This window comes from Ovis canadensis, chromosome 21 (assembly GCF_042477335.2).
Source record: "Ovis canadensis isolate MfBH-ARS-UI-01 breed Bighorn chromosome 21, ARS-UI_OviCan_v2, whole genome shotgun sequence".
NCBI classification, from domain to species: Eukaryota; Metazoa; Chordata; class Mammalia; order Artiodactyla; family Bovidae; genus Ovis; species Ovis canadensis.
Genome location: NC_091265.1, coordinates 27,568,654 through 27,593,973, shown reverse-complemented (window position 1 = coordinate 27,593,973; position 25,320 = coordinate 27,568,654). Strand labels below are relative to the sequence as shown.

At 39.8% G+C, this 25,320-nt stretch overlaps 1 protein-coding gene across 10 annotated transcripts in view; it reads right to left on the bottom strand.

Annotated features, from left to right (window-relative positions):
• DLG2 (discs large MAGUK scaffold protein 2) overlaps positions 1–25,320 on the bottom strand; it is a 2,361,423-nt gene that overhangs the window by 478,169 nt on the left and 1,857,934 nt on the right. For all 10 annotated transcript variants that reach the window (XM_069564820.1, XM_069564810.1, XM_069564812.1 and 7 more), the window contains one exon: positions 3,797–3,865. In XM_069564820.1, coding sequence (XP_069420921.1) covers positions 3,797–3,865 — 69 coding nt within the window. The remainder of the gene's footprint in view (positions 1–3,796; positions 3,866–25,320) is intronic.

The following is a 25,320-nucleotide window of genomic DNA, read 5'->3' as shown; positions in this document are numbered from 1 at the left end:
TCTGGGGGTTCTTCCTCCCAATGCCTGACCCTCAGGCTGTCTTGGAGTGCTATTTTTATGTGGGAATATCCCTGTGTAGCTTGTGTGGGCTTAATATGTTTTGCTGGTGAAGTCAAAGTGTTAAGTCACTCAGTCGTGTCTGACTCTTGAGACCCCATGGACTGTATAGCCCGCCAGGCTCCTCTGTCCATGGGATTCTCCAGGCAAGAATACTGGAGTGGGTTGCCACTTCCTTCTCCAGGGGATCTTCCTGACTCAGGGCTCAAACCTGAGTCTCCTGTGTTGCAGGCAGATTCTTTACTATCTGGGCCATTTTTGCTGGTAGGGCTGTTTTAACATGGATGTCTGCCACCTCTTTCCTCCATGTAAGCTGGGTGTTATTATCTTGATAGAAGGTATGGCTGATGGTGAGCTGACCTGGACCTGCACTGGATACTGAGTGGGGCCTTCCCTTGCTCTGAGGTTGTCTCTGCCCTGTCAGACACAGGGTCTGCTCTCTGTGTTGGAGCAGGGACCCCGAGATCTGTTTCTGAGCTGAGTTTCTGATTTGCGGTGTGAGGCAGGTGGGATTGGAGCACAACCGCTGGGAGAGAAGTCGCTGAGCTTTCCTCCTCTAGAGTGGTTCACCCGTGCATGTGCTCTGGGGTGTCATGTTTCACCTGCTCTGCGGGCTCATACACTACTGCTGGACCTGCTCCCAGCCCTGCCTTAACCGTAGGAATGGCGGCGACTGGCTTCTCTCAGGCATTGTATTCACCAGCTACCAGCTTAGATACACTGAAGTCAGGTCCCAGGACTGCCGTGACTGTGCAGGGCTGCCCTGGGAGCTATGGAGGCAGCTCAGACTGTGGCCTGGCCGAATCTCTACATGTATGTGCCCACAAAGCCCACAGTTGCTAAAGCTAGACTCCTCTCAGTGGTGGGAGCTCAGGTGTTCAGCAGGGGCTGAGTTTACCAAGCCAGCGGGGGTGGTGCTGGGGAGGTGGATGGGTATAGATCCTAGGTCTCCACAGCCATGAGGAGAGAGCTCAGCCCTCCCTCCTTAGTTGCACAGGCCCCGGGGCTCAGCTGTGCATTCAGTTCCACCCTGCATGTTGGCCTTCCACCAGGGTCTGCTCTTGAGGTTGTCCTGGAGCACACACGGGGGTGGGGCTGGGACCGGAGGCAGGACTGGGGGGTGCTCACATGGCCTGCAGGAGTGGGTGACAGGCGGGGCACGCCAGCCTGCTCAGGCCGGAGCCCCTCCGAGCGCCAAGGAGGTTGGGGCGGGCTCGTGGGGAAAGAGGGTGGCAATGGCATCCCAGACTTCTTCCACAAACATGGGCAGTTGTGGAGCCCCTTATGCCCGTCCCTTCGTCCCTTCAGGCTGTCTCTCTGCAGCTGACCGCAGTCCCCTCCCTGTGCCCACACTCCAAACCCCAGGTTCCAGCACCCAGCCTCCATCCCCACCAGCACACACGAATCTCAGGCTGGGAGGTGCAGGGCTGTGACACAGACTGTCCTGCCTGGTTGCTGCACTCCCCTCTGTCCCAGCTGATCTCCCCATCAGGAAGGTGGGTTCCCCAGGCCCAGGAACCGCTCCTTCAGCTCCCCCACAGGGGTGCAGGTCCCTTCCCCTTTCCTCTTTGCTTTCTTTTGTCCTTCCTGGTTGCATGGGGAGTTTCTTATCCTTTTACGAGTCTGTGGTCCCCTGCGAGTGTTCAGGACATGCTCGGTGAGAACTGTCCCATTCCCAACGTACTTGTGCAGAGGTGAATTCCACACGCTCCTATTGCGCCATTGTGACCCCTCACCCCTCCTATCTCAGTTTTTTCTTCTTTTTAAATAGAGGAGGTAGAATGGTTTGATGTTCTTTACCATCCAAAATAGAGGCAGAGGATTAGGAGAAGAAGGAGGTATCTTTTCGAAGGGAGGGCAGTTGGTCTTACAGAAGTCACATTCCTTTCACTCATGTTCCTATGGGTTTGGGGAGATTCAGTGGATTTTTTTGTTAGCTAGAGGCAAGAAAGGGCACCGCATAAAAAATTGTCTCTAAACTTTATGTTTTTCCAGGAAGGAAGGTCAACATCTCCCTTCCAAGTCTATGTCCACTTATGGACTTTGCTGACATGGAGAAGAGAAAGTTGGGCAAGGAGAAAGGCGGCAAGGACTAACCCAAGGTAAGTTCCAACTGAAGGGTAGAAAAGATGGGTGCTGCTCATGTCTGCAAGCCTTGCATTTGCAGCTGCTGAGGACAGATGGGAAAGAGTGACTAGGTGCTTTGAGGAGGGACTGACGCTGCTTGGGCAAAGTGGTGACTGTGCCAGAAGACTACAGTGTGCTGCTTCCAGGGAGTCTGAAGGTAACTGAGGTCCTAAGGGACCACATCTTGTGGCGGGGGTGGGGTGGGGTGGGGTTGCTCAGTTTTCTTTGCATTGGTGCATGTTTGGTTCTCCACCCATCCAGGCTACATCACCGGTGATCACTAGCAGAAAGGAGATAGCCACAGCAGAACAGTAAGAAAATGCTATTTCTCATATTTTAAAAAAGACTTGGAAAATTTTATTTGAGCCAAATGAGGGTAGTATCTCAGAAAGCTCTGAGAGCTGAAGTACCCATTAGCTGTCAAGACAGTTTTATTTTATTTTTGAGACAGAAGGCTATACATTAAATGACATTTTTATTGCAGTATAGTTGTTTTACATTGTTGTTACTTTCTACTGTACAGCAAAGTGAATGAGCTATACTTATAAGAAATATTGTTTTTCCATTTTTTGAACCTCATAACTACCAGAGAAGTAATCTAAGAGAAAGGAAGGTCTAGAGGGTGGTATGAAAGAGAGCAGATGACTCCTCTATCAACTCCAGAGCACTTTGGTGGACCCCCAAGTCTTAATTATGTTGGAAAGAGAGGCAGAGGTTTGACTAAAACACGGGATTTCAAAATGGAGAGAACTAATGAAGTTAGAGGTTTGAACTAAAAATGCCATTAAGAAAGCCTACTTGTCGCTGGGAAATAGGATTGAACAAAGCATAGATGGTAACAGATATTGGAAAAATAAAATGATTTCATTTTTATATAGTAACCAGTTAAAGGTTCTCAATTAAACCAGTCGTGATTATAAAGCAAGTGGAGGGAAATGTTAGCCCCTTTTTCTTAGCCCCTTTAGCTTCTGTCTGATGTGGGAATTTAGAAATGCAAAGCACTAAGTCCTCTATATGTAAAGCGGGCCAGCCAGCATTGCCACTCCCACCTTCCGCCTGGCACATGCTGTGCCACAGACCTCGATCACTTCAGTGGCCTCTGGCCACCTAACCTCACCGGTGTTCATGGTTTTTCATATGCGTTTTCTCCTGCAGTGAGTGCCCTTCCTATAAATGTCTGTTAGGCAAATATCCACAGATGCTTCAGTTCTTAGCTTGAGAGTTGGGTCTTCTCTGAAACCATCCTGACTTATTTCCCCTTCCCTCTTTGTTACCCATTCTCAGTCAAATATCTTTTCTGGATCCTTCCTTAATCTGTCATATGTATGTCCTGTGTGATGCTTATACCATATACAGGTAGCTAGCTATATTTCTGTCACTCTTAATAGGTAATGACCCCTCTGAAGGAAAACAAGAGTTCTCACTTGACTTATTGTAGTACTTTGCTCAGTGATTGGCGTATAACAAAAGCATTAGAGATATTTGCTAACAGGAAAAATGGGAGCAAAGTGGGGAGGGAGGGTGGGGGAAGGAAAGAAAGGAATTTATGCTCAAAGTGATGAGGGTGCATAGTTTGGTTTAAAAGAAGACTCTATATTATTCTTTATCTTACCCTTCCAGGGAGATGGCCCGTTGGAGAGTCACTGAAGGTTGGCGGGTTGCAGTGCTGTGTTGGGAATGACTGCAAGAAAAGAAAGACAAACACAGGTCATTCATTTAAAATATCTTTGTACATTCTAATCAGGCCTATGGTCAAAAAAAGAATCAATCTTAGAAACACGGGAGAGATTAAACAACTGTTCTTCGCTGATAAATAGAATCATCCACCAAAATAAAACACTCTACCACATAAGGGGTTAATATTTGATGTCAACATATTTTGTTGAAAAAGCAAGCTTTAAATGAGGGGTAACTGTGAAAAGAAACATATTTGGAAGAGGTAATTATTTTCCTCTTGGAATAAGGCAATGTAGAACATAAACACATATTTCATTGTGATGCAATATATTTCTAAAAAATGCACATTTTTTTTTCTAACATTAAACAGAGCAAATTTGAAAACTGGAGTATTTAATTAGTACAAATTTATTAATTTAAATTTGCAATAATAAAAATAATTCAGCTATTGAATGAACATAAAGGCTTGAAAAATGCAAATGTGTTCAGTTGCATGCTGATGTTAGAATTTAATGTAATTTCAAACTTATTCTGGTTACAGGATAATAAGGTAAGACTGATTTTATGGATAAGTAGTTGCAGTAGAGATTGTAGTATCTAACATTTATTGAGTACCTATTGCCTGAGTTACTCTTCTAAGTATATTTTTTACATCCTTTATTTCTTACAACTCTGTGAGGTATGTACTGTCCCATTCGACACATGAGGAAATTAAAGTACAGGGCAGCTTAGAAACTTGCCCAAAGTCACGTGGTAAGTACCTGTGCTTGAAATGGCAACTAGACTGATACTAGCGCCTTTCTTCATAACTATCATATCACTTCCCAAATGGTAACAATTTTTTGGTTTTAAAGATTTTTGCTTTACTATCTAAGAATACTCTTCAGTTAGATATAGAGATGCACAGTTTACAATCTAAGAGCAGAAAGGAATGCATTGTGAGTTTCCTTTGTGTTAAAGTATATGATAAAATGTATTTCAAGCTGTAATTTTAGCTTATAGTATTTAAAAATTATTTGTAACATTAGTTATGTATACATTATACATATAGTGTATGAAGGTGTATATACTTTCATGTAAATTTATATGTGGAGTGAAACTTGAGTAAAATATTTGTAGGACATGAGGAATCTTCATACTATTCTAAGACTTCTCAGCACATACTCTGAATACACTGCCCCTGTCACAGAGAACCAAGTTATAGAGGTTGCAGATTTTTATTCAAAACTTTCATCCTCATGGGTGAGAAGAGGTATCTCTCTCTGATGAGTATCTAACTGTGACTTGGGTAATATTTATCTGAGGTTGAGGGAGCAGAATGTGTGCCAACAGCTAACATCTAGAGAGTGGTTTCCAAGTTAAGGCTTGAGCCCTTTGTTTCCTGACTCCCTCATAGTGCTGAGCAATGATTATGGCACTAAACGTATTTTGACTGCCCGACTGAAAGGAAGCGCAGCGTTCAAGAGCCGGACCATGTAGCTAGACTGCCTGAGTTCAGATCCCAGCTCTGTCATATAGACTACTGTGACCTTGACTGAGCTTCTTAAAGTTCTCTGTAATAGTATGTTCCTCATAGGGCAGTTATAAGGATTCAATAAACATAGTTTTTAGAATAGTGCCTGTTATGGTAAAAGCTACAAAAAAGTATTTATTAAAAAAACCAACATGATTTAGCAGTGTCTACTTTGAGATGTTTCATACTGAATAAGCATAACTATTTAGATCATTTCAGTTAGCCATAAAGTCAGTGCCACAAGATATAGATTTGTGAGTATACCCTAACTTTGATAAAATTCAGATGTAAAAATAACATGGTAAAAAATTAATAGAAATCAGCCACAACGATCAGATGAGGAAAAAGAAAGAAAAGTTATCCAAATTGGAAGGGAAGAATATGCAGACCCCATAAATATAATGTCATTATATGCAGATAGTGATACTATATAGAGAAAATAAGGTGCCACCAAAAACTAATAGAGCTCATCAATGAATCCAGTCAAGTCACAGGATATACAGAAATCAGTTGCATTTCTTTCTACTAATAATAAATACCAGAAAGGTAAAGTTAAAGAATCCCTTTTAAAATTGCATCTAAAAAATACTTAGGAATGAACCTGACCAAGGAGATGAGACTTACATGCTGAAAACTAAAAAGTGCTGATAAAGTAAATTGAAGATGATTCAAAGAAATTCACATTGTTAAAATGGCCAAACTACCCATAGCAAACTATAGATTTAATGTGATCCTTATCAGAATACCCTAAAATTTATATGGAATCACAAAAGACCTAGAATTGCCAAAGTAATCCTGAGGAAAAAGAAAAAAAGCTAGATGCCTAACTTTCCTAGACTGCAGACAGTACTACAAAGCTACAGTAGGAAAAACAGGACAATACTGAACAAAAACAGACATATGGATCAATGGAGCAGAATGGAAAGCCCAGAAATAAACCCACGGCTTGTGTTTGTGGTCAGAATTAATCTACAACAAAGGAGGGAAGAACACAAACATAGAAGAGAGTCTCTTCCATAAGTGGTTCTGGGTAAACTAGAGAGCTACATGTAAAGAAAATTCAGAGCATCCTCTGATATCATATATAAAAACAAACCCCAAACCGATTAAAGACCTAGAATAAGACTGGATCTATAAAACTCTCAGAAATCAGACAAAACATTCTGTGACATAAACTGTAGCAATGTTTCCTAAGGCCAGTCTCCTGAGGCAATAGAAATACGAGCAGAAATGTAAGGAACCTAAATCAAATTTACTGTGGCTGAAGGTCAGGGCCAGACAAAATGTGGTCCCCTGGAGAAAGGAGTGGCAAACCACTTCGGTATTCTTGCACTGAGGACCCCATAAAAATAATGAAAAAGTAAAAAGATATGACACCAGAAATGATACCCCCCAGGTTGATTGGTGTCCAAATTAAAAGACACTTACTCCTTGGAAGAAAAGTTATGACCAACCTAGATAGCATATTCAAAAGCAGAGACATTACTTTGCCTATTAAGGTCCGTCTAGTCAAGGCTATGGTTTTTCCTGTGGTCATGTATGGATGTGAGAGTTGGACTGTGAAGACGGCTGAGCGCCGAAGAATTGATGCTTTTGAACCATGGTGTTGGAGAAAACTCTTGAGACTCCCTTGGACTGCAAGGAGATCCAACCAGTCCATTCTGAAGGAGATCAGTCCTGGGATTTCTTTGGAAGGAATGATGCTAAAGCTGAAACTCCAGTACTTTGGCTACCTCATGTGAAGAGTTGACTCATTGGAAAAGACTTTGAAGCTAGAAGGGATTGGAGGCAGGAGGAGAAGAGGACGACAGAGGATGAGATGGCTGGATGGCATCACTGACTCGATGGACATGAGTCTGAGTGAACTCTGGGAGTTGGTGATGGACAGGGAGGCCTGGCGTGCTGCGATTCACGGGGTTGCAAAGAGTCGGACATGACTGAGCGACTGAACTGAATGCTACTAGGGAAGAATGGAGAAAGAGCTCCATAAAGAATTAAGAGGCTGGGCTAAAGGAGAAACATTGCCCAGTTGTGGATGTGTCTGGTGGTGAAAGGAGTGTCTGTTGCTGTAAAGAACAATACTGTATAGGAACCTGGAATATTAGGTACATGAATCAAGGTAAATTGGAAGTGGTTAAGCAGGAGATGGCAAGAGTAAACATTGATATCTTAGGAATCAGTGAACTAAAATGGATGGAATGGGTGTATTTAATTCAGATGAACATAATTTCTACCATTGTTGGCAAGAATCCCTTAGAAGAAATAGAGTAGCCCTCATAGTCAACAAAGAGTCTGAAATGCAGTACTTGGATGCAATCTGAAAAACAATGATCTCAGTTCATTTACAAGGCAAACCATTCAGTATCACAGTATCCAAGTCTATGCCCCCAAAACTAATGCTGAAGAAGCTGAACATTTCTAGGATTACCTACAAGACCTTCTAGAACTAACACCAAAAAAAAGATGTCTTTTCCATCATACAGAACTGGAATACAAAAGTAGGAAGTCAAGAGTACCTAGAGTAACAGGCAAATTTGGTATTGGAGTACTGAATGAAGCCTGGCAAAGGCTAACAGTTTTGCCAAGAGAACACACTAGTCATAGCAAACACCCTCTTCCAACAACGTAAGAGATGACTCTACACACGGACATCACCAGATGGTCAATACTAAAATCAGACTGATTATATTTTTTGCAGCTGAAGATGGAGAAGCTCTACACATTCAGTAAAAACAAGACCAGGAGCTGACTGTGGCTCATATCATGAACTCCTTATTGCCAAATTCAGACTTAAATTGAAGAAAGTAGGGAAAACCACTAGACCATTCACATATGACCTAAAACAAATCCCTTACAATTACACAGTGACAACAGCTACTACTTATTTAGAATTTACTAAGACATTTTGATTTGAACTAAGTCAAATCCCTTACAGTGAAAGTGACATTATAGATTCAAGGCATTAGATCTGAATGACAGAGTGCTTGAAGAACTATCGGAGGAGGTTCTAACACTGTACAGAAGGCGGTGATCAAAATCATCTCCAAGAAAAAGAAATGCAAAAAGGCAAAATGGTTGTTTGAGGAGGCCTTACAAATAGCTGAGAAGAGAGAAGTGAAAGATAAAGGGGAAAAGGAAAGATATACACATGTGAATGCAGGATTCCAAAGAATAACAAGGAGAGATAAGAAAGCCTTCTTAAGAGATCAATGCAAAGAAATAGAGGAAAACAATAGAATGGGAAAGACTAGAGATCTCTTCAAGAAAATTAGAGATACCAAGGGAACATTTCATGCAAAGATGGGCTCGATAAAGGACAGAAATGGTATGGACCTAACAGAAGCAGAAGATATTTAGAAGAGGTGGCAAGAATACACAGAAGAACTCTACAAAAAGATCATGACTCCGATAACCATGATGATGTGATCACTCACCTAGAGCCAGACACCCTGGAATGTGAAGTCAAGTGGGCCTTAGGAAGTATCACTACAAACAAAGCTAGTGGAGGAGATGGAATTCCATTTGAGCTGTTTCAAGTCCTAAAAGGTGATGCTGTGACAGTGCTGCACTCAATATGCCAGCAAATCTGGAAAACTCAGCAGTGGCCACAGGACTGGAAAAGGTCAGTTTTCATTCCATTCCCAAAGACAGGCAATGCCAAAGAATGCTCAAACTACTCCATAATTCTACTCATCTCACATGCTAACAAATAATGCTCAAAATTCTCCAAGCCAGGCTTCAACAGTATCTGAACCGTGAACTTCCAGATGTTCAAGCTGGATTTAGAAAAGGCAGAGGAACCAGAGATCAAATTTCCAACATCCATTAGATCATCAAAAAAGCAAGAGAGTTCCAGAAAAATATCTACTTTTGCTTTATTGACTACACTAAAGCCTTTGATTGTGTGGATCACAACAAACTGTGGAAAAATCTTCAAGAGATGGGAATACCAGACCACCTGGCCTGTCTCCTGAGAAATCTGTACACAGGTCAGGAAGCAACAGTTAGAACTGGACATGGAACAATGGACTGGTTCCAAATTGGGAAAGGAGTATGTCAAGGCTGTATACTGTCACCCTACTATCTTGCAGAGTACATCATGGGAAATATTGGGGTGGATGAAGCACAAGCTGGCCTTAAGACTGCTGCGGAAATATCAACAGCCTTAGACGTGCAGATGATACCACTTCAATGGCAGAAAGCAGAAAGGAACTAAAGAGCCTCTTGATGAAGGTGAAAGAGGAGAGTGAAAAGGCTGGCTTAAAACAGCCTTCAAAAACTTAAGATCATGGCATCTGTCCTCATCTCTTCATGGCATATAGATGAGGAAACAATGAAAACAGTGACAGACTTAATTTTGGAGGGCTCCAAAATCACTGCAGATTTTGACTGCAGCCATGAAATTAAAAGACACTTGCTCCTTGGAAGTAAAGCTATGACCAACCTAGACAACTTATTACAAATCAGAGACATTACTTTGCTGACAAAGGTTTGTATAGTCAAAGCTATACTGGCAAAGATTGAAGGCAGGAGAAGAAGGGGATGACAGGATGAGATGGTTGGATCACATCATAGACTCGATGGACATGAGTTTGAGCAAGCTCCAGGAGTTGGTGATGGAAAGGCAGGCCTGGTGTGCTGCAGTCCATGGGTCACAAAGAGTCCTGAGTGACTGAACTGAATCTGAATGGTTTTTCCAGTAGTCATGTATGGATGTGAGAGTTGCTGAGTGCTGAAGAATTGATGCTTTTGTATTGTGTTGCTAGAGAAGACTCTTGGGAGTCCTTTGGACTGCAAGGAGGTCAAACCACTCAATCCTAAAGGAAATCAACCCTGAATATTCATTGGAAGGACTGGTGCTAAAGTTGAAGCTCCAATACTTTGGCCACATGATACAAAGTGTGGACTTATTGGAAAAGACCCTGATGCTGGGAAAGATTGAGAGTAGGAGAAGAGGGCAACAGAAGATGAGGCGGTCAGATGGCTTCACTGACTCAGTGGACATGAGTTTGAGCAAACTTAGGGCAACAGTGAAGGGCAGGGAAGCCTGGCTTGCTGTATAGTTCATGGGGTTGCAAAATGTCGGACACGACTTGGTGACTGAACAAAAACAAATCAAACTCATAAGGTTTTGCATAGGAAAGGACACAAGATGAAAAGACAAGGTGTGTAACAGGAGAATATTTGCACAGGACGTGACCCACAAGGGATTAACTTCCATACTATACAGACAGCTCATACAACTCAATGGGAGGGAAAAAAAAGACAGTCAAAAAAAGACCACAATTACAAATGCTAAGACATGGAAGCAACCTAAATATCCATTGACAGAGAAATGAATAAAGATGATATCGCACATTTATACAATGTAATATTACTCAGCCATTAAAAAGAAGGGCATAATGTCATTTCCAGCAATATAGATCTAGAGATTGTCATACTGCATGAAATATGTTAAAGACAAATATATGATATCACTTACATGCAGATTCTAAAAAGAAGGGATACAAATTAAGTATTTACAAAAAAGAAATAGTCTTAAGAGAAATTGTTACCATGGGGGAAGGGTGGGGGGAAGAAGGGATAGTTAAGGCATTTGGGACTGACATGCATACACGGCTACATTTAAAATGAATAACCAACAAGGAGTTTATAGCTGAGGGAATTCTGTTCAATATTATGTGACAAAGGGGGAAAATTGAAAAAGAATAGATACATGTATATGTATAACTGAATTACTTTGTTGTACACCTGAAACCCTCACAACATTGTTAATCAACTATACTCTAACATAAAAAGTAAAAAAAAAGGAGCAAATTACCTAAATAGACATGTCTCCAAGAGCACACATAAATGGCCAACAGGCACAGGAAAAGATGCTCAACATCATCAATTATTAGAGAAATGTGAATCAAAACTACAATGAGGCATCACCTCACACCAATCAGAATGGCCATCATCAAAAAGTCTACAAATAATAAATGCTGGTGAAGTCTACAAATAATAAATGCATCTTCAGAGAAAAGGAAACCCTGTTACACTGTTAGCGAAACTGTAAACTGGAAGAGCTGAGTCATTTGAAAAGACCCTGATGCTGGGAAAGATTGAGGGCAGGAGGAGAAGGGGACGACAGAGGATGAGATGGTTGCATGGCATCACCGACTCAACGGACATGGATTTGGGTGGACTCCAGGAGTTGGTGCTGGACAGGGAGGCCTGGCGTGCTGCGGTTCATGGGGTTGCAAAGAGTTGGACATGACTGAGCAACTGAACTGAGCTGAACAGTCACCATGGAGAACAATATGGAGGTTCTTTTAAAAACTAAAAACAAACAAAAACACTGAAAAAAAGTTACAGTATGATCCAGCAATCCCACTTCTGGGCATACATTCAGAGAAAACTCTAGTTCAAAAAGGTACATGCACGCCAATATTCATAGCAGCACTATAGTAGCCAAGACATGGAAGCAACCTAAATGTCCATCAGCAGATGAAAGGATAAAGAAGATGTGGTATTACTTATCCATAAAAAAGGATGAAACAATGCTATTCACAGCAACATGGGAAGACCTAGAGGTTATCATACTAAGTGAAGTTAATCAGAGAGGGAAAAATAAATATGATATCATTTACATGTGGAATCTAAAAAATGATACAAATGAACTTATTTACAAAATAGATTCACAGAAATTAAAAACAAACTTATAGTTACCAAAGGGAAAAAGAGGCAGAAGGCATAAACTAGGACTTTGGGATTAGCAGATATAAACTACTATACCTAAAATAGATAAATAATAAGGTCCTACTGTGTTATACATTCAATCCCAAAGAAAAGCAATGCCAAAGAATGTTCAAACTTCTGCACAATTGCACTCATTTCACATGCTAACAAGGTCATGCTCAAAATCCTCCCAGCTATACTTCAGCAGTATGTGACCTGAGAACTTCCAGATGTACAAGCTGGATTTAGAAAAGGCAGAGGAACCAGAGATCAAATTGCCAACATCTGTTGAATCATAGAAAAAACAAGGGAATTCCAGAAAAACATCTACTGCTTCATTACTTATGCTAAAGCCTTAGATTGTGTGGATCACAACAAACTGTAGAAAATTCTGAAAGAGATGGGGAATACCAGACCACCTGACCTGCCTCCTGAGAAACCTGTATGCAGGTCAAGGAGCAACAGTTAGAACTGGACATGGAACAACAGACTGGTTCAAAATTGGAAAAGGAGTATGTCAAGGCTGTATATTGTCACCCTGTTTACTTACTTTCTATGCAAAGTACATCATGAGAAATGCTGGGCTGGATACATCACAAGCTGGAACTAAGATTGCTGGGAGAAATATCAACAACCTCAGATATGCAGATGATACTAGTTTGTGTGAACTTGCAAAATGGTGGAGTAGAAAGATGTGTGCTCATCTTCTGCGAGAACTCCAAAATTGCAACTAGCTGCTGAACAGCCGTTGACAGGAGAATGTTGGATCCCACCAAAAAAAGATAACCCCGTGTCCAAGGGCAAAGGAGAAGCCCCAACAGGAATGTAGGAGGGGTTCAATTGTGTTTAAAATCAAACCTCAGAGATGCTCGGAGGGAGCAAACAAAGCCTTATGCGCAACAGGACCGAGTGTTGTGTCTGTGAGTGTCTGAGTGTCTCCTGCAGAGGCACGGGTCAGCCGTGGGACAGGGGCTCTGGCTCCAGCAGTCCTGGAAGTTGTGGCACATGGCACAGGTCCTCTTGGTGGAGGTCGCTGTCAGCCCCACTACAGAGCCACCCACTAGACAACCCACAAACTGGAGAACAACTATACCAAAGACGTTTTCACACTGTTGCCAAAGTTCTAAGGCCTACAACAGATTTCCCAACCTGGGGATCTGGCAAAGGGACTGAGAACCCACAGGAAATTTGACTTTGAAGGCCAGTGGGTTTTGATTCTAGAACTTCCACAGGACTGGGGAAAGACAGACTCTTGGAAGGCACAAAAAGAACTGTGTGCACACCAGGACCTGGGAGAAAGGAACAGTGACCCCACAAGAGACTGAGCCGGACTTGGCTGCAAGTTTGGGAGTCTCCGGTGCAGGCTTGGGTCCACAGTGGTCTGCCGCGGGGTCAGGGACGCTGCCTGCAGCAGTCCTGGGAGGCACGACACGCTGGCCTAAGTCCTTTTGGAGGAGGTCCCTGTTACCCCTATCATAGTTTGGCCTCAGGCCAAACTACAGGGAAGGAATACAGCCTCACCCATCAGCAGAAAACTGGAATAAGGATTTACTGAGCATGGCCACACCCACTAAAGTAAGACTCAGTTTCCTCACAGCTAGTCCCTCCCATCAAGAACTTCCGCAAGGCTCTTATCCTCATTCATCAGAGGGCAGACAGAATAAAAACCACAACTACAGAAAACTAACCAAACTGAACACATGGATCACAGTCTTGCTAACTCAGTGAAACTGTGAGCCATGCCGTGTGGGGCCAGCCAAGACGGGCGGGTCATGGTGGAGAGTGCTGACAAAACGTGGTCCACTGAGAAGGGAATGGCCACTTCAGTGTTCTTGCCTTGAGAACCCCATGAACAGTATGAAAAGGCAAAAAGATAGGACAGTGAAAGATGAACTCCCCACCCAGGTCAGTAGGTGCCCCATATGCTACTGGAGATCAGTGGAGAAATAATTCCAGAAAGAATGAAGGGATGGAGCCAAAGTGAAAACAATGGATGTGGATGTGACTGGTGATGGAAGTAAAGTCCGATGCTGTAAAGAGCAGTACTGCATAGGAACCTGGAATGTTAGGTCCATGAATCAAGGCAAATTGGAAGTGGTCAAACAGGAGACGGCAGAGTAAACATCAATATTTTTTGTATGGGTGAATTTAACTCAGATAACTATTGTATCTACTGCTGTGGGCAAGAATCTCTTGGAAGAAATAGAATAGCCTCATAGTCAACAAAAGAATCCAAAGTACAGTACTTGGTTGCAATTTCAAAATGACAGAATGATCTCAGTTCGTTTCCAAGGCAAACCATTCAATATCACAGTAATTCAAGTCTATGCCCCAACCGCTAATGCTAAAGAAGCTGAACTACTGAGCCCACATGCCACACTGCTGAAGCTCATGTGCCTAAAGCCTGTGTTCTCAACCTGGAAGTGCAGTGAAGTGAAAGTTGCTCAGTCGTGTCCAACTCTTTGCGACCCCATGGACTATACAGTCCCTTGAATTCTTCAGGCCAGAATACTGGAGTGGGTAGCCTTTCTGTTCTCCAGGGGATCTTCTCAACCTGGGGGTCAAACCCGGGTCTCCTGCATTGCAGGTGGATTCTTTACCAGCTGAGCGATGAGGGAAGCCAAGAATACTGGAGTGGGCAGCCTATCCCTTCTCCAGCAGATCTTCCCAACCCAGGAATTGAACCAGGGTCTCCTGCATTGCAGGCAGATTCTTTACTAACTGAGCTACCAAGGAAGCTGTTCTCAACCTGGAAGCCACCACAATAAGCTCATGCACCACAACAAAGACAAGCCCCCATTCACTGCAACTAGAGAAAGCTTGCATGCAGCAGTGGAAAGCAAAATGCATAAACAATTTTAAAAACTCAAAAAAAAGATAAATTCACATATAATTCCACTGTCTTGTCTCAGACTTTACAGAATCACCTAATTTAATTCTCAGAGCTGTCCTATAAGGTAGTTATGAGTATCCCCATTTTATATATAAGAAACAAAACATATAAACCTAAATAACATGTCAGAAAACAACAGCTTTCAAATATGGAGCCAGACTTCCAACTACAGTTATTTTTGTTTCCAAGTGTATGTGGTTTAAACTCTGTGATGATGACTCTCTGTATGGCCACGTGTGTTTCACCTCATTTTATATATACACAGACCATGCAGCACCTCATATCTGAATTTTCCCCTCTTACATTGTAATTACATCCTTTCTGGTAAGGTTTCCATAATTATTATTTTGGTATTATATAATGTTACTGTCTCTGAAGATATAATTTGTTTAATCATCCTTTTACAGTTGGCTATTTGGGTTATTTCTATTGTTTTAATATTAGAAACAATGCTACAATGAACATACTGGTATCAATTACTTCTTTATACTTGACAATTTCCTTTGAATGTATCCCCCCAAATGGAAACATTAGGTTATGTTTTATGATTTGTTATCATTTTTCAAATGTTTGTACCATTTATTGCTTCTAAAAATGTATGTCACTTTCACCACAGTCTGTACTGATATTATAATTAAAAAAACACTGATAACATAATAGGTATAAAATGATGTTCCATATATAAGTATTTATTAATGAGAATGACTTTTCTTTCTATAGGTTTATCTGCTAATTGTATTTTCTTTGTTTAAACTGTTCAATCTTTTTCCATTTACTCTTTATCTTCCACTGGTTTATAGAGTACCAATATTTCTTGGGTAAAGATCAATAATGCTTACTAACCAAGATTAATGAGTAACTAGAACTATTAATAGCTTCCTCACCATTAACCTGGTCCTTATAATGAAAACAAAGAATTATTCAGTAATCTAACTTATCACTACCTTAAACTAACTACTTTAATATCCTGCCCTAAATTATTCCAATAATGTCCCTTTTAAAGTTTCAGGGATAGATTAAGTACAAAAGGTATCATGAAGTGCTCATACAATTTGACTACTTTCCTATTACACACGCAAAGTAGCTAGTTTCTCCTAGCATGTAAATTCGGAATAAACAGAGCTTTTTACAATATGAAATTACTCTTTTACTCTACTAAGACAAATAATATGTTGAATTATCTGAGAGTCAAGACCTATGGATGCACGGGAATTTTTGTTATACGCTGATAGCTACATGTAAGCAGTACTTGCAGTGGGTATTAGAAGCTACCTGATAGTGACAATAAGTATTTTAAAAAAACACACCACACCAAATATCTTCCCCTTGGGACCAGTAGGTTCCATCCTTTCAATATTACTGGCTACATACACATAATGTTGCTAGATGCACTATGACTAAGAAACTACAGCCTGGCTATTCTACCTCCTCCAACAGAGAGGCTAGCCAGAAGGAAACCTGAGAAGTGTGGTGGAAAGAACCAAAGGAGGAAAGCACAGCTTAAACTTAAAGCTTTCAAAAGCTAAAAGAATTCACCACCATGAAACCAGCTTTACAACAAAAGTTAGAAGAAATTCTCTGGAAAAAAACAAAAGGCCACAACCAGAAACAAGAAAAGTATGGAAGGAAAGAGTGAGCTGGTGAAAGCAAACATACCATAAAGGTAGGAAGTCATCCACACAAGGCAGGGAGGGACGTTAAAAGACAGAAGTAGGATAATCATATGCAAACACAATAAGCATTTAAGGGATACACAAGACACTTAGATGTAAAATATATCAAAAACAGTAAGGGGAGGAGAGTACGTATGTAGGGTCTTTCAAATGTATTTGCAATAAAGCTGTTGGCAATTTAAAACAACATATATGTGTATGTGTATATATAGACTGCTATATAAAAACCTCATGGTAACTGTACATAAAAAACCTACAATAGATACACACAAAAAAGGAATCCAAATATAACACTAAAGAGTGTCATCAAGCCCACAGGACAAGAGACCAAAAAAACCTACAAAAAGAAATACAAAACAATTAACAAAATTTCAATAAGAACATACATGCCAATAATTACCATAAATGTAAATAGACGAAATGCTCCAAATAAAGACACAGATTGGTCAAATGAATACAAAAACAAGACCCATATATATGCTGACTACAAGAGAGTCACATACATACTGAAAGTGAAGCAATGGAAAACGGTATTCCATTCAAATGGAAATCAAGAATGCTGGAATAGCAATACTTTTACAAAAAAGACTTTAAAGTGTTAAAAGAGACAAAGTAGGACACTAAATAACGATCGAGGGATCGATCCAAGAAGAATATATGACAGTTGTAAATCCATGTGCACCCAGTATAGGAACATCTCACTATATAAGGCAAATACTCTCATGTAAACAAGGAGAAACCCACAGGGACACAACGGCAGTAGGGTACTGCAGTCCCCACTTACACCAGTGGATGGATCATCCAAATAAAAACCAATAAGAAAACATGAACCTCAAGTAGCAGACCAAATTGACTTAACTGATGTTTATAGAGCATTCCACCTGAAAGCAGCAGAATATACTTTCTTTTCAAGTGCACTTGGAACATCCTCCAGGATAGATCACAGGCTAGGCCACAGACAAGCCTCAGTAAATTTAAGAAAACTGAAAGCTTGTCAAGGATATTTTCCCACCACATGATTTGTGACTAGAAATCAACTACAAGAAAAAAAAATGCAAAAATCACAAACACGTGGAGGATAAACAATATGCTACTAAACCACCTATGGATCACTGAAGAAATCAAAGAGAAAATCAAAATATACCTAGAGACAAATGAAAATTAAAAAGCGACAATCCAAAACCTATGGTACATAACAAAAGCAGTTCTAAGAGGGGCATTTACAGTGGTATAAGCTTACCTCAGAAAACAAGACAAATCTCAAAATAACCTAATCTTACACCTAAAACAACTAGAGGAAGGAGAACACACAAAACACAGAGTTTGTAGAAGGAAAGAAATTGTAGAGATCAGAGCAGAAATGGAAACAAACAAAAAATATCAATAAGACTAAAAGCTGGTTCTCTGAAATGATAAGCAACATTGATAAACCTTTGTCAGATGCATCAAGGAAAAAAAGGTAGAGGGCTCAAATCAATAAAACGAGAACTGAAAAAGAAGAAATTATAGGTGACACCAGAGAAATAGAAAGGATTACGAGACTACTAAGAGCAACTCTATGCCAATAACATGGACAAACTAGAAGAAATGGACAGATTCTTGGAAAGGTACAATCTTCAAGACTGAGCCAGAAGGAAAAACAAAAGATGAACATACCAAGTACCAGAACTGATATTGAGTAAGTAATCAGAAAAATTCCCAACAAACAAAAGTTCAGGGCCTTATGGCTTCTCAGACAAATTCTATCAAACATTTAGAGAAGAAATAACACACATCCTTCTGAAACTCTTCCCAAAAAATTGTGGAGGAAGGAACACTCCCAAACTCATTCTACAAGCCCACCATCACCCTGATACCAAACCCAAAGACACCACAAGAAAAGAATATTACAGGCCAATATCACTGATGAACACAGACACAAAAATCCTCAACAGAGTACAATCAAACCAACCAAACCAAACCAAACCCAACAATGCATTAAAAGAATCACACACCGTTATCAAGTGGGATTTATCCCAGGGATGCAAGGATAATTCAATATCCACAAATCAATTAGTGATACACCACATTAACAAACTGAAGAATAAAGATCATATGATCTTCTCAGTAGATGCAGAAAAAGCTTCTGAGAAAATGCAACAACATTTATTTTAAATTTTTTCTTTATTTTTTTTATTTTTTAAATTTTAAAATCTTTAATTCTTACATGCATTCTCAAACATGAACCCCCCTCCCACCTCCCTCCCCATAACATCTTTCTGGGTCATCCCCATGCACCAGCCCCAAGCATGCTGCATCCTGCGTCAGACATAGACTGGCGATTCAATTCACATGATAGTATACATGTTAGAATGTCATTCTCCCAAATCATCCCACCCTCTCCCTCTCCCTCTGAGTCCAAAAGTCCATTATACACATCTGTGTCTCTTTCCCTGTCTTGCATACAGGGTCGTCATTGCCATCTTCCTAAATTCCATATATATGTGTTAGTATACTGTATTGGTGTTTTTCTTTCTGGCTTACTTCACTCTGTATAATCGGCTCCAGTTTCATCCATCTCAACAGAACTGATTCAAATGAGTTCTTTTTAACGGCTGAGTAATACTCCATTGTGTATATGTACCACAGCTTTCTTATCCATTCATCTGCTGATGGACATCTAGGTTGTTTCCATGTCCTGGCTATTATAAACAGTGCTGCGATGAACATTGGGGTACATGTGTCTCTTTCAATTCTGGTTTCCTCGGTGTGTATGCCCAGAAGTGGGATTGCTGGGTCATAAGGTAGTTCTATTTGCAATTTTTTAAGGAATCTCCACACTGTTCTCCATAGTGGCTGTACGAGTTTGCATTCCCACCAACAGTGTAGGAGGGTTCCCTTTTCTCCACACCCTCTCCAGCATTTATTGCTTGCAGATTTTTGGATCGCAGCCATTCTGACTGGTGTGAAGTGGTACCTCATTGTGGTTTTGATTTGCATTTCTCTAATAATGAGTGATGTTGAGCATCTTTTCATGTGTTTGTTAGCCATCCGTATGTCTTCTTTGGAGAAATGTCTATTTAGTTCTTTGGCCCATTTTTTGATTGGGTCGTTTATTTTTCTGGAGTTGAGCTGCAGAAGTTGCTTGTATATTTTTGAGATTAGTTGTTTGTCAGTTGCTTCATTTGCTATTATTTTCTCCCATTCAGAAGGCTGTCTTTTCACCTTGCTTATATTTTTTTTGTTGTGCAGAAGCTTTTAATTTTAATTAGATCCCATTTGTTTATTTTTGCTTTTATTTCCAGAATTCTGGGAGGTGGATCATAGAGGATCCTGCTGTGATTTATGTCTGAGAGTGTTTTGCCTATGTTCTCCTCTAGGAGTTTTATAGTTTCTGATCTTACATTTAGATCTTTAATCCATTTTGAGTTTATTTTTGTGTGCGGTGTTAGAAAGTGATCTAGTTTCATTCTTTTACAAGTGGTTGACCAGTTTTCCCAGCACCACTTGTTAAAGAGATTGTCTTTACTCCATTGTATATTCTTGCCTCCTTTGTCAAAGATAAGGTGTCCATATGTGTGTGGATTTATCTCTGGGCTTTCTATTTTGTTCCATTGATCTATATGTCTGTCTTTGTGCCAGTACCATACTGTCTTGATGACTGTGGCTTTGTAGTAGAGCCTGAAGTCAGGCAAGTTGATTCCTCCAGTTCCATTCTTCTTTCTCAAAATTGCTTTGGCTATTCGAGGTTTTTTGTATTTCCATACAAATCTTGAAATTATTTGTTCTAGTTCTGTGAAAAATGTGGCTGGTAGCTTGATAGGGATTGCATTGAATTTGTAAATTGCTTTGGGTAGTATACTCATTTTCACTATATTGATTCTTCCAATCCATGAACATGGTATATTTCTCCATCTATTAGTGTCCTCTTTGATTTCTTTCATCAGTGTTTTATAGTTTTCCATATATAGGTCTTTAGTTTCTTTAGGAAGATATATTCCTAAGTATTTTATTCTTTTTGTTGCAATGGTGAATGGAATTGTTTCCTTAATTTCTTTTTCTACTTTCTCATTATTAGTGTATAGGAATGCAAGGGATTTCTGTGTGTTGATTTTATATCCTGCAACTTTACTATATTCATTGATGAGCTCTAGTAATTTTCTGGTGGAGTCTTTAGGGTTTTCCATGTAGAGGATCATGTCATCTGCAAACAGTGAGAGTTTTACTTCTTCTTTTCCAATTTGGATTCCTTTTATTTCTTTTTCTGCTCTGATTGCTGTGGCCAGAACTTCCAGAACTATGTTGAATAGTAGCGGTGAAAGTGGACACCCTTGTCTTGTTCCTGACTTTAGGGGAAATGCTTTCAATTTTTCACCATTGAGGATAATGTTTGCTGTGGGTTTGTCATATATAGCTTTGATTATGTTGAGGTATGTTCCTTCTATTCCTGCTTTCTGGAGAGTTTTTATCATAAATGGATGTTGAATTTTGTCAAAGGCCTTCTCTGCATCTATTGAGATAATCATATGGCTTTTATTTTTCAATTTGTTAATGTGGTGAATTACATTGATTGATTTGCGGATATTGAAGAATCCTTGCATCCCTGGGATAAATAGCAAAAATCAACAAAGCCAAAAGCTGGTTCTTTGAAAGGATAAATAAAATTGACAAACCATTAGCCAGACTCATCAAGAAGCAAAGAGAGAAAAATCAAATCAATAAAATTAGAAATGAAAATGGAGAGATCACAACAGACAACACAGAAATACAAAGGATCATAAGAGACTACTATCAGCAGTTGTTTGCCAATAAAATGGACAACGTGGAAGAAATGGACAAATTCTTAGAAAAGTACAATTTTCCAAAACTGAACCAGGAAGAAATAGAAAATCTTAATAGACCCATCACAAGCATGGAAATTGATACTGTAATCAGAAATCTTCCAGCAAACAAAAGCCCAGGTCCAGATGGCTTCACAGCTGAATTCTACCAAAAATTTCGAGAAGAGCTAACACCTATCCTACTCAAACTCTTCCAGAAAATTGCAGAGGAAGGTAAACTTCCAAACTCATTCTATGAGGCCACCATCACCCTAATACCAAAACCTGACAAAGATGCCACAAAAAAAAGAAAACTACAGGCCAATATCTCTGATGAACATAGATGCAAAAATCCTCAACAAAATTCTAGCAATCAGAATCCAACAACACATTAAAAAGATCATACACCATGACCAAGTGGGCTTTATTTTAAATTTTTAATTGGAGGATAATTGCTTTCCAGTGTTGTGTTGGTTTCTGCCGTAGAACATCGTGAATCAGTTATAACTACACACACACACACACACACACACACACACACACGTATATCTCCTCCCTCTTGAGCCTTCCTCCCACACCCCACCCTGCCCTTTAGGTCATCACAGAGTGCCAGGCTGGGCTCCTTGTGTTATACGGCAGCTTCCCACCAGCTCTCTAGTTTACACATGATAGTGTATATATGTCAATGATACTTTCTCAGTTCGTCCCATCCTCTCCTTCCCCCTCTCTGTCAGCAAGTCCGTTCTCTACATCTGCAACACCCATTTGTGATAAGACTCTCCAGAAAGTGGGCATAAAGCATATCTCAACATAATAAAGTCCATATATGACAAACCCACAGCTAACATCATACTCAATGGTGAAAAACTAAAAGTATTCCTTCTGTGATCAGGAAGAAGACGAGGATGTCTAATCTCATTACTGTAGACAATGTATTAATAGTTCTGTAAATCCTACCCACAACCACCAGGGAAGAAAAAGGAATAAGTATCCAAATTGTAAAGGAAGAAGTAAAACTGTCACTGTTTTCAGATAATATGATGATAATGTTATTTATATAATATTGTATAAAATATTACAATATAATACAGAGAAAATCCTAAAGGCACCACCAGAAAATAACTAGAGCTTATCAATAAAGCTGCAGGAGACAAAATTAATATACAGAAGGCTGTTGCATTTCTATATGCTAACAACAAAAGATCAGAGAGAGAAATTAAGAAAGCAGTCCCTTTTACCATTGTATCAAAAAGAATAAAATACCTAGGAATAAACCTATATAATGAGGTTAAAGAGCTGTATTCTGAAAACCATAAGGTGTTGATGAAAGAAATGAAAGATGACCTAAACAGATGGAGAGATGTACCATGTTCTTGGATTAGAAGAATCAATATTGTGAAAATGACTATACTACGCAAAGCTATATACTGATTCAATGCAATCTCTATCAAATTATCAGTGGTATTTTTCCCAGAAAAACTAAAAATTTTAAAATGTGTATGGAAATACAAAAAAATTCTAATAACCAAAACAATCTTGAAAAAGAACAGAGCTGGAAGAATCATGTTTCCAGATTTCAGGCTATTTTACAAAGTTTCAGTAATCAAACAGTACAGCGTTGGAACAAAAGCAGACATAAAGATCAATACAACAGGATTGAGAGTCCAAAAATAAACCCATTCACATATGGTCAGTTAATCTACAACAAAGGAGGCAAGAATATACAATGGGGGAAAGACAATCTCTTTGGTAGGTGGTGCTGGGAAAACTGGACAGTTGCATGTAAAAGAATGAAATTAGAACATTCTCTAACACCATATACAAAAATAAACTCAAAATGGATTAAAGACCTAAATCTAAGACTGACACTATAAAACCCATAGAGGAAAACATAGGCAGAAAATTCTTTGACCTAAATTGGAGCAATGTTTTTTTTTTTTTGGATTTGTCTCCTAGAGTAATGGAAACAAAAACAAAAATAAAAGGGACCTAATTAAACTTAAAAGCTTTTGCACAGCAAAGGAAGCCATCAACAAAATGAAAAGACAGCCTACAGAATGGGAGAAAATATTCACAAACAATGCGACTGACAAGGGATTAATCTCCAAAATACACAAACAGCTCACATAGCTCAATATATAAAAACAAAGAACCAAAAAATGGGCAGAGGACCGAAACAGACATTTCTCCAAAGAAAGCATACAGGTGTCTTCTGTATACAGAAGGCCGACAGACACATGAAAGGACAGTCAACACTGCTAATTATTAGAGAAATGCAAATCAAAACTACAATGAGGTGCCAACCTCACATTAGTCATCAAAAAGTCTACAAATAATAAAAAGCTGGAAGGGTATGGAGGAAAGGGAACTCTCTTACACTGTTGGTAGAAATGTATGATGGTACACTCATTCTGAAGAACAGTATAGAGGTTCATTAAAAAACTAAAAATAAGGTTGCCAAATGACCCAAAAATCCCATTCCTGGTTATATATCTGGAAAAGATGAAAATTTTAATTTGAAAAGATACATGCACCCCGTGTTCACAGTAGCACTATTTACAATAGCCAAGACATGGAAGTATCCTAACTGTCCATGAACAGATGAATGGATAAAGAAGATGTGGTATCAGGACTTCCTGAGCGGTCCAGTGGTTAAGACTTTGTGCTTCCACTGCAATGGATGTGAGTTTGACTCCTGGTCAGGGAACTAAGATCTCAGATCCCACATGCCATTCGGCCATCCCCCACTGCCAACCCAAATTCACACACACACACACACACAATGTAATACTACTCAGCCATAAAACATAATGAAATAATGCCATTTGTAGCAACATGGATAGACCTAGAGATAGTCATACTACGTGAAGGCAGACAGAGAAAGACGAATATATATCACTTAGATGTCGAACCTAAAATGGTGATACAAATGAACTTATCTACAAAACAGAAATAGACTCACAGACACAAAAAACACATTTATGGTCACCAAAGGGGAGAGGGAGGGAGGGATGAACTGGGAATTTTTGATTAACTGATACACACTACTAAATATAATCTAGTGGGAGGTGACTGAATTTCATCTGAGCTATTTCAAATCCTAAAAGATGACTCAGTATGTCAACAACTTTGGCAAACTCAGCAGGGGCCACAGGCTGGAAAAAGTCAGTTTTCATGCCAATCTCCAAGAAAGGCAATGTCAAAGAGTGTTCAAACTGTCGCACAATTGCACTCATTTCACATGCTAGCAAGGTCTAGCTTGAAATCCTCCAACAGTGCGTGAATCAAGAACTTCCTCTACTACAAAGCCACAGTCATCAAGACAGTATGGTACTGGCACAAAGACAGACATATAGATCAATGGAACAAAATAGAAAGCCCAGAGATAAATCCACACACATATGGACACCTTATCTTTGACAAAGGAGGCAAGAATATACAATGGAGTAAAGACAATCTCTTTAACAAGTGGTGCTGGGAAAACTGGTCAACCACTTGTAAAAGAATGAAACTAGATCACTTTCTAACACCGCACACAAAAATAAACTCAAAATGGATTAAAGATCTAAATGTAAGATCAGAAACTATAAAACTCCTAGAGGAGAACATAGGCAAAACACTCTCAGACATAAATCACAGCAGGATCCTCTATGATCCACCTCCCAGAATGCTGGAAATAAAAGCAAAAATAAACAAATGGGATCTAATTAAAATTAAAAGCTTCTGCACAACAAAGGAAAATATAAGCAAGGTGAAAAGACAGCCTTCTGAATGGGAGAAAATAATAGCTAATGAAGCAACTGACAAACAACTAATCTCAAAAATATACAAGCAACTTCTGCAGCTCAACTCCAGAAAAAT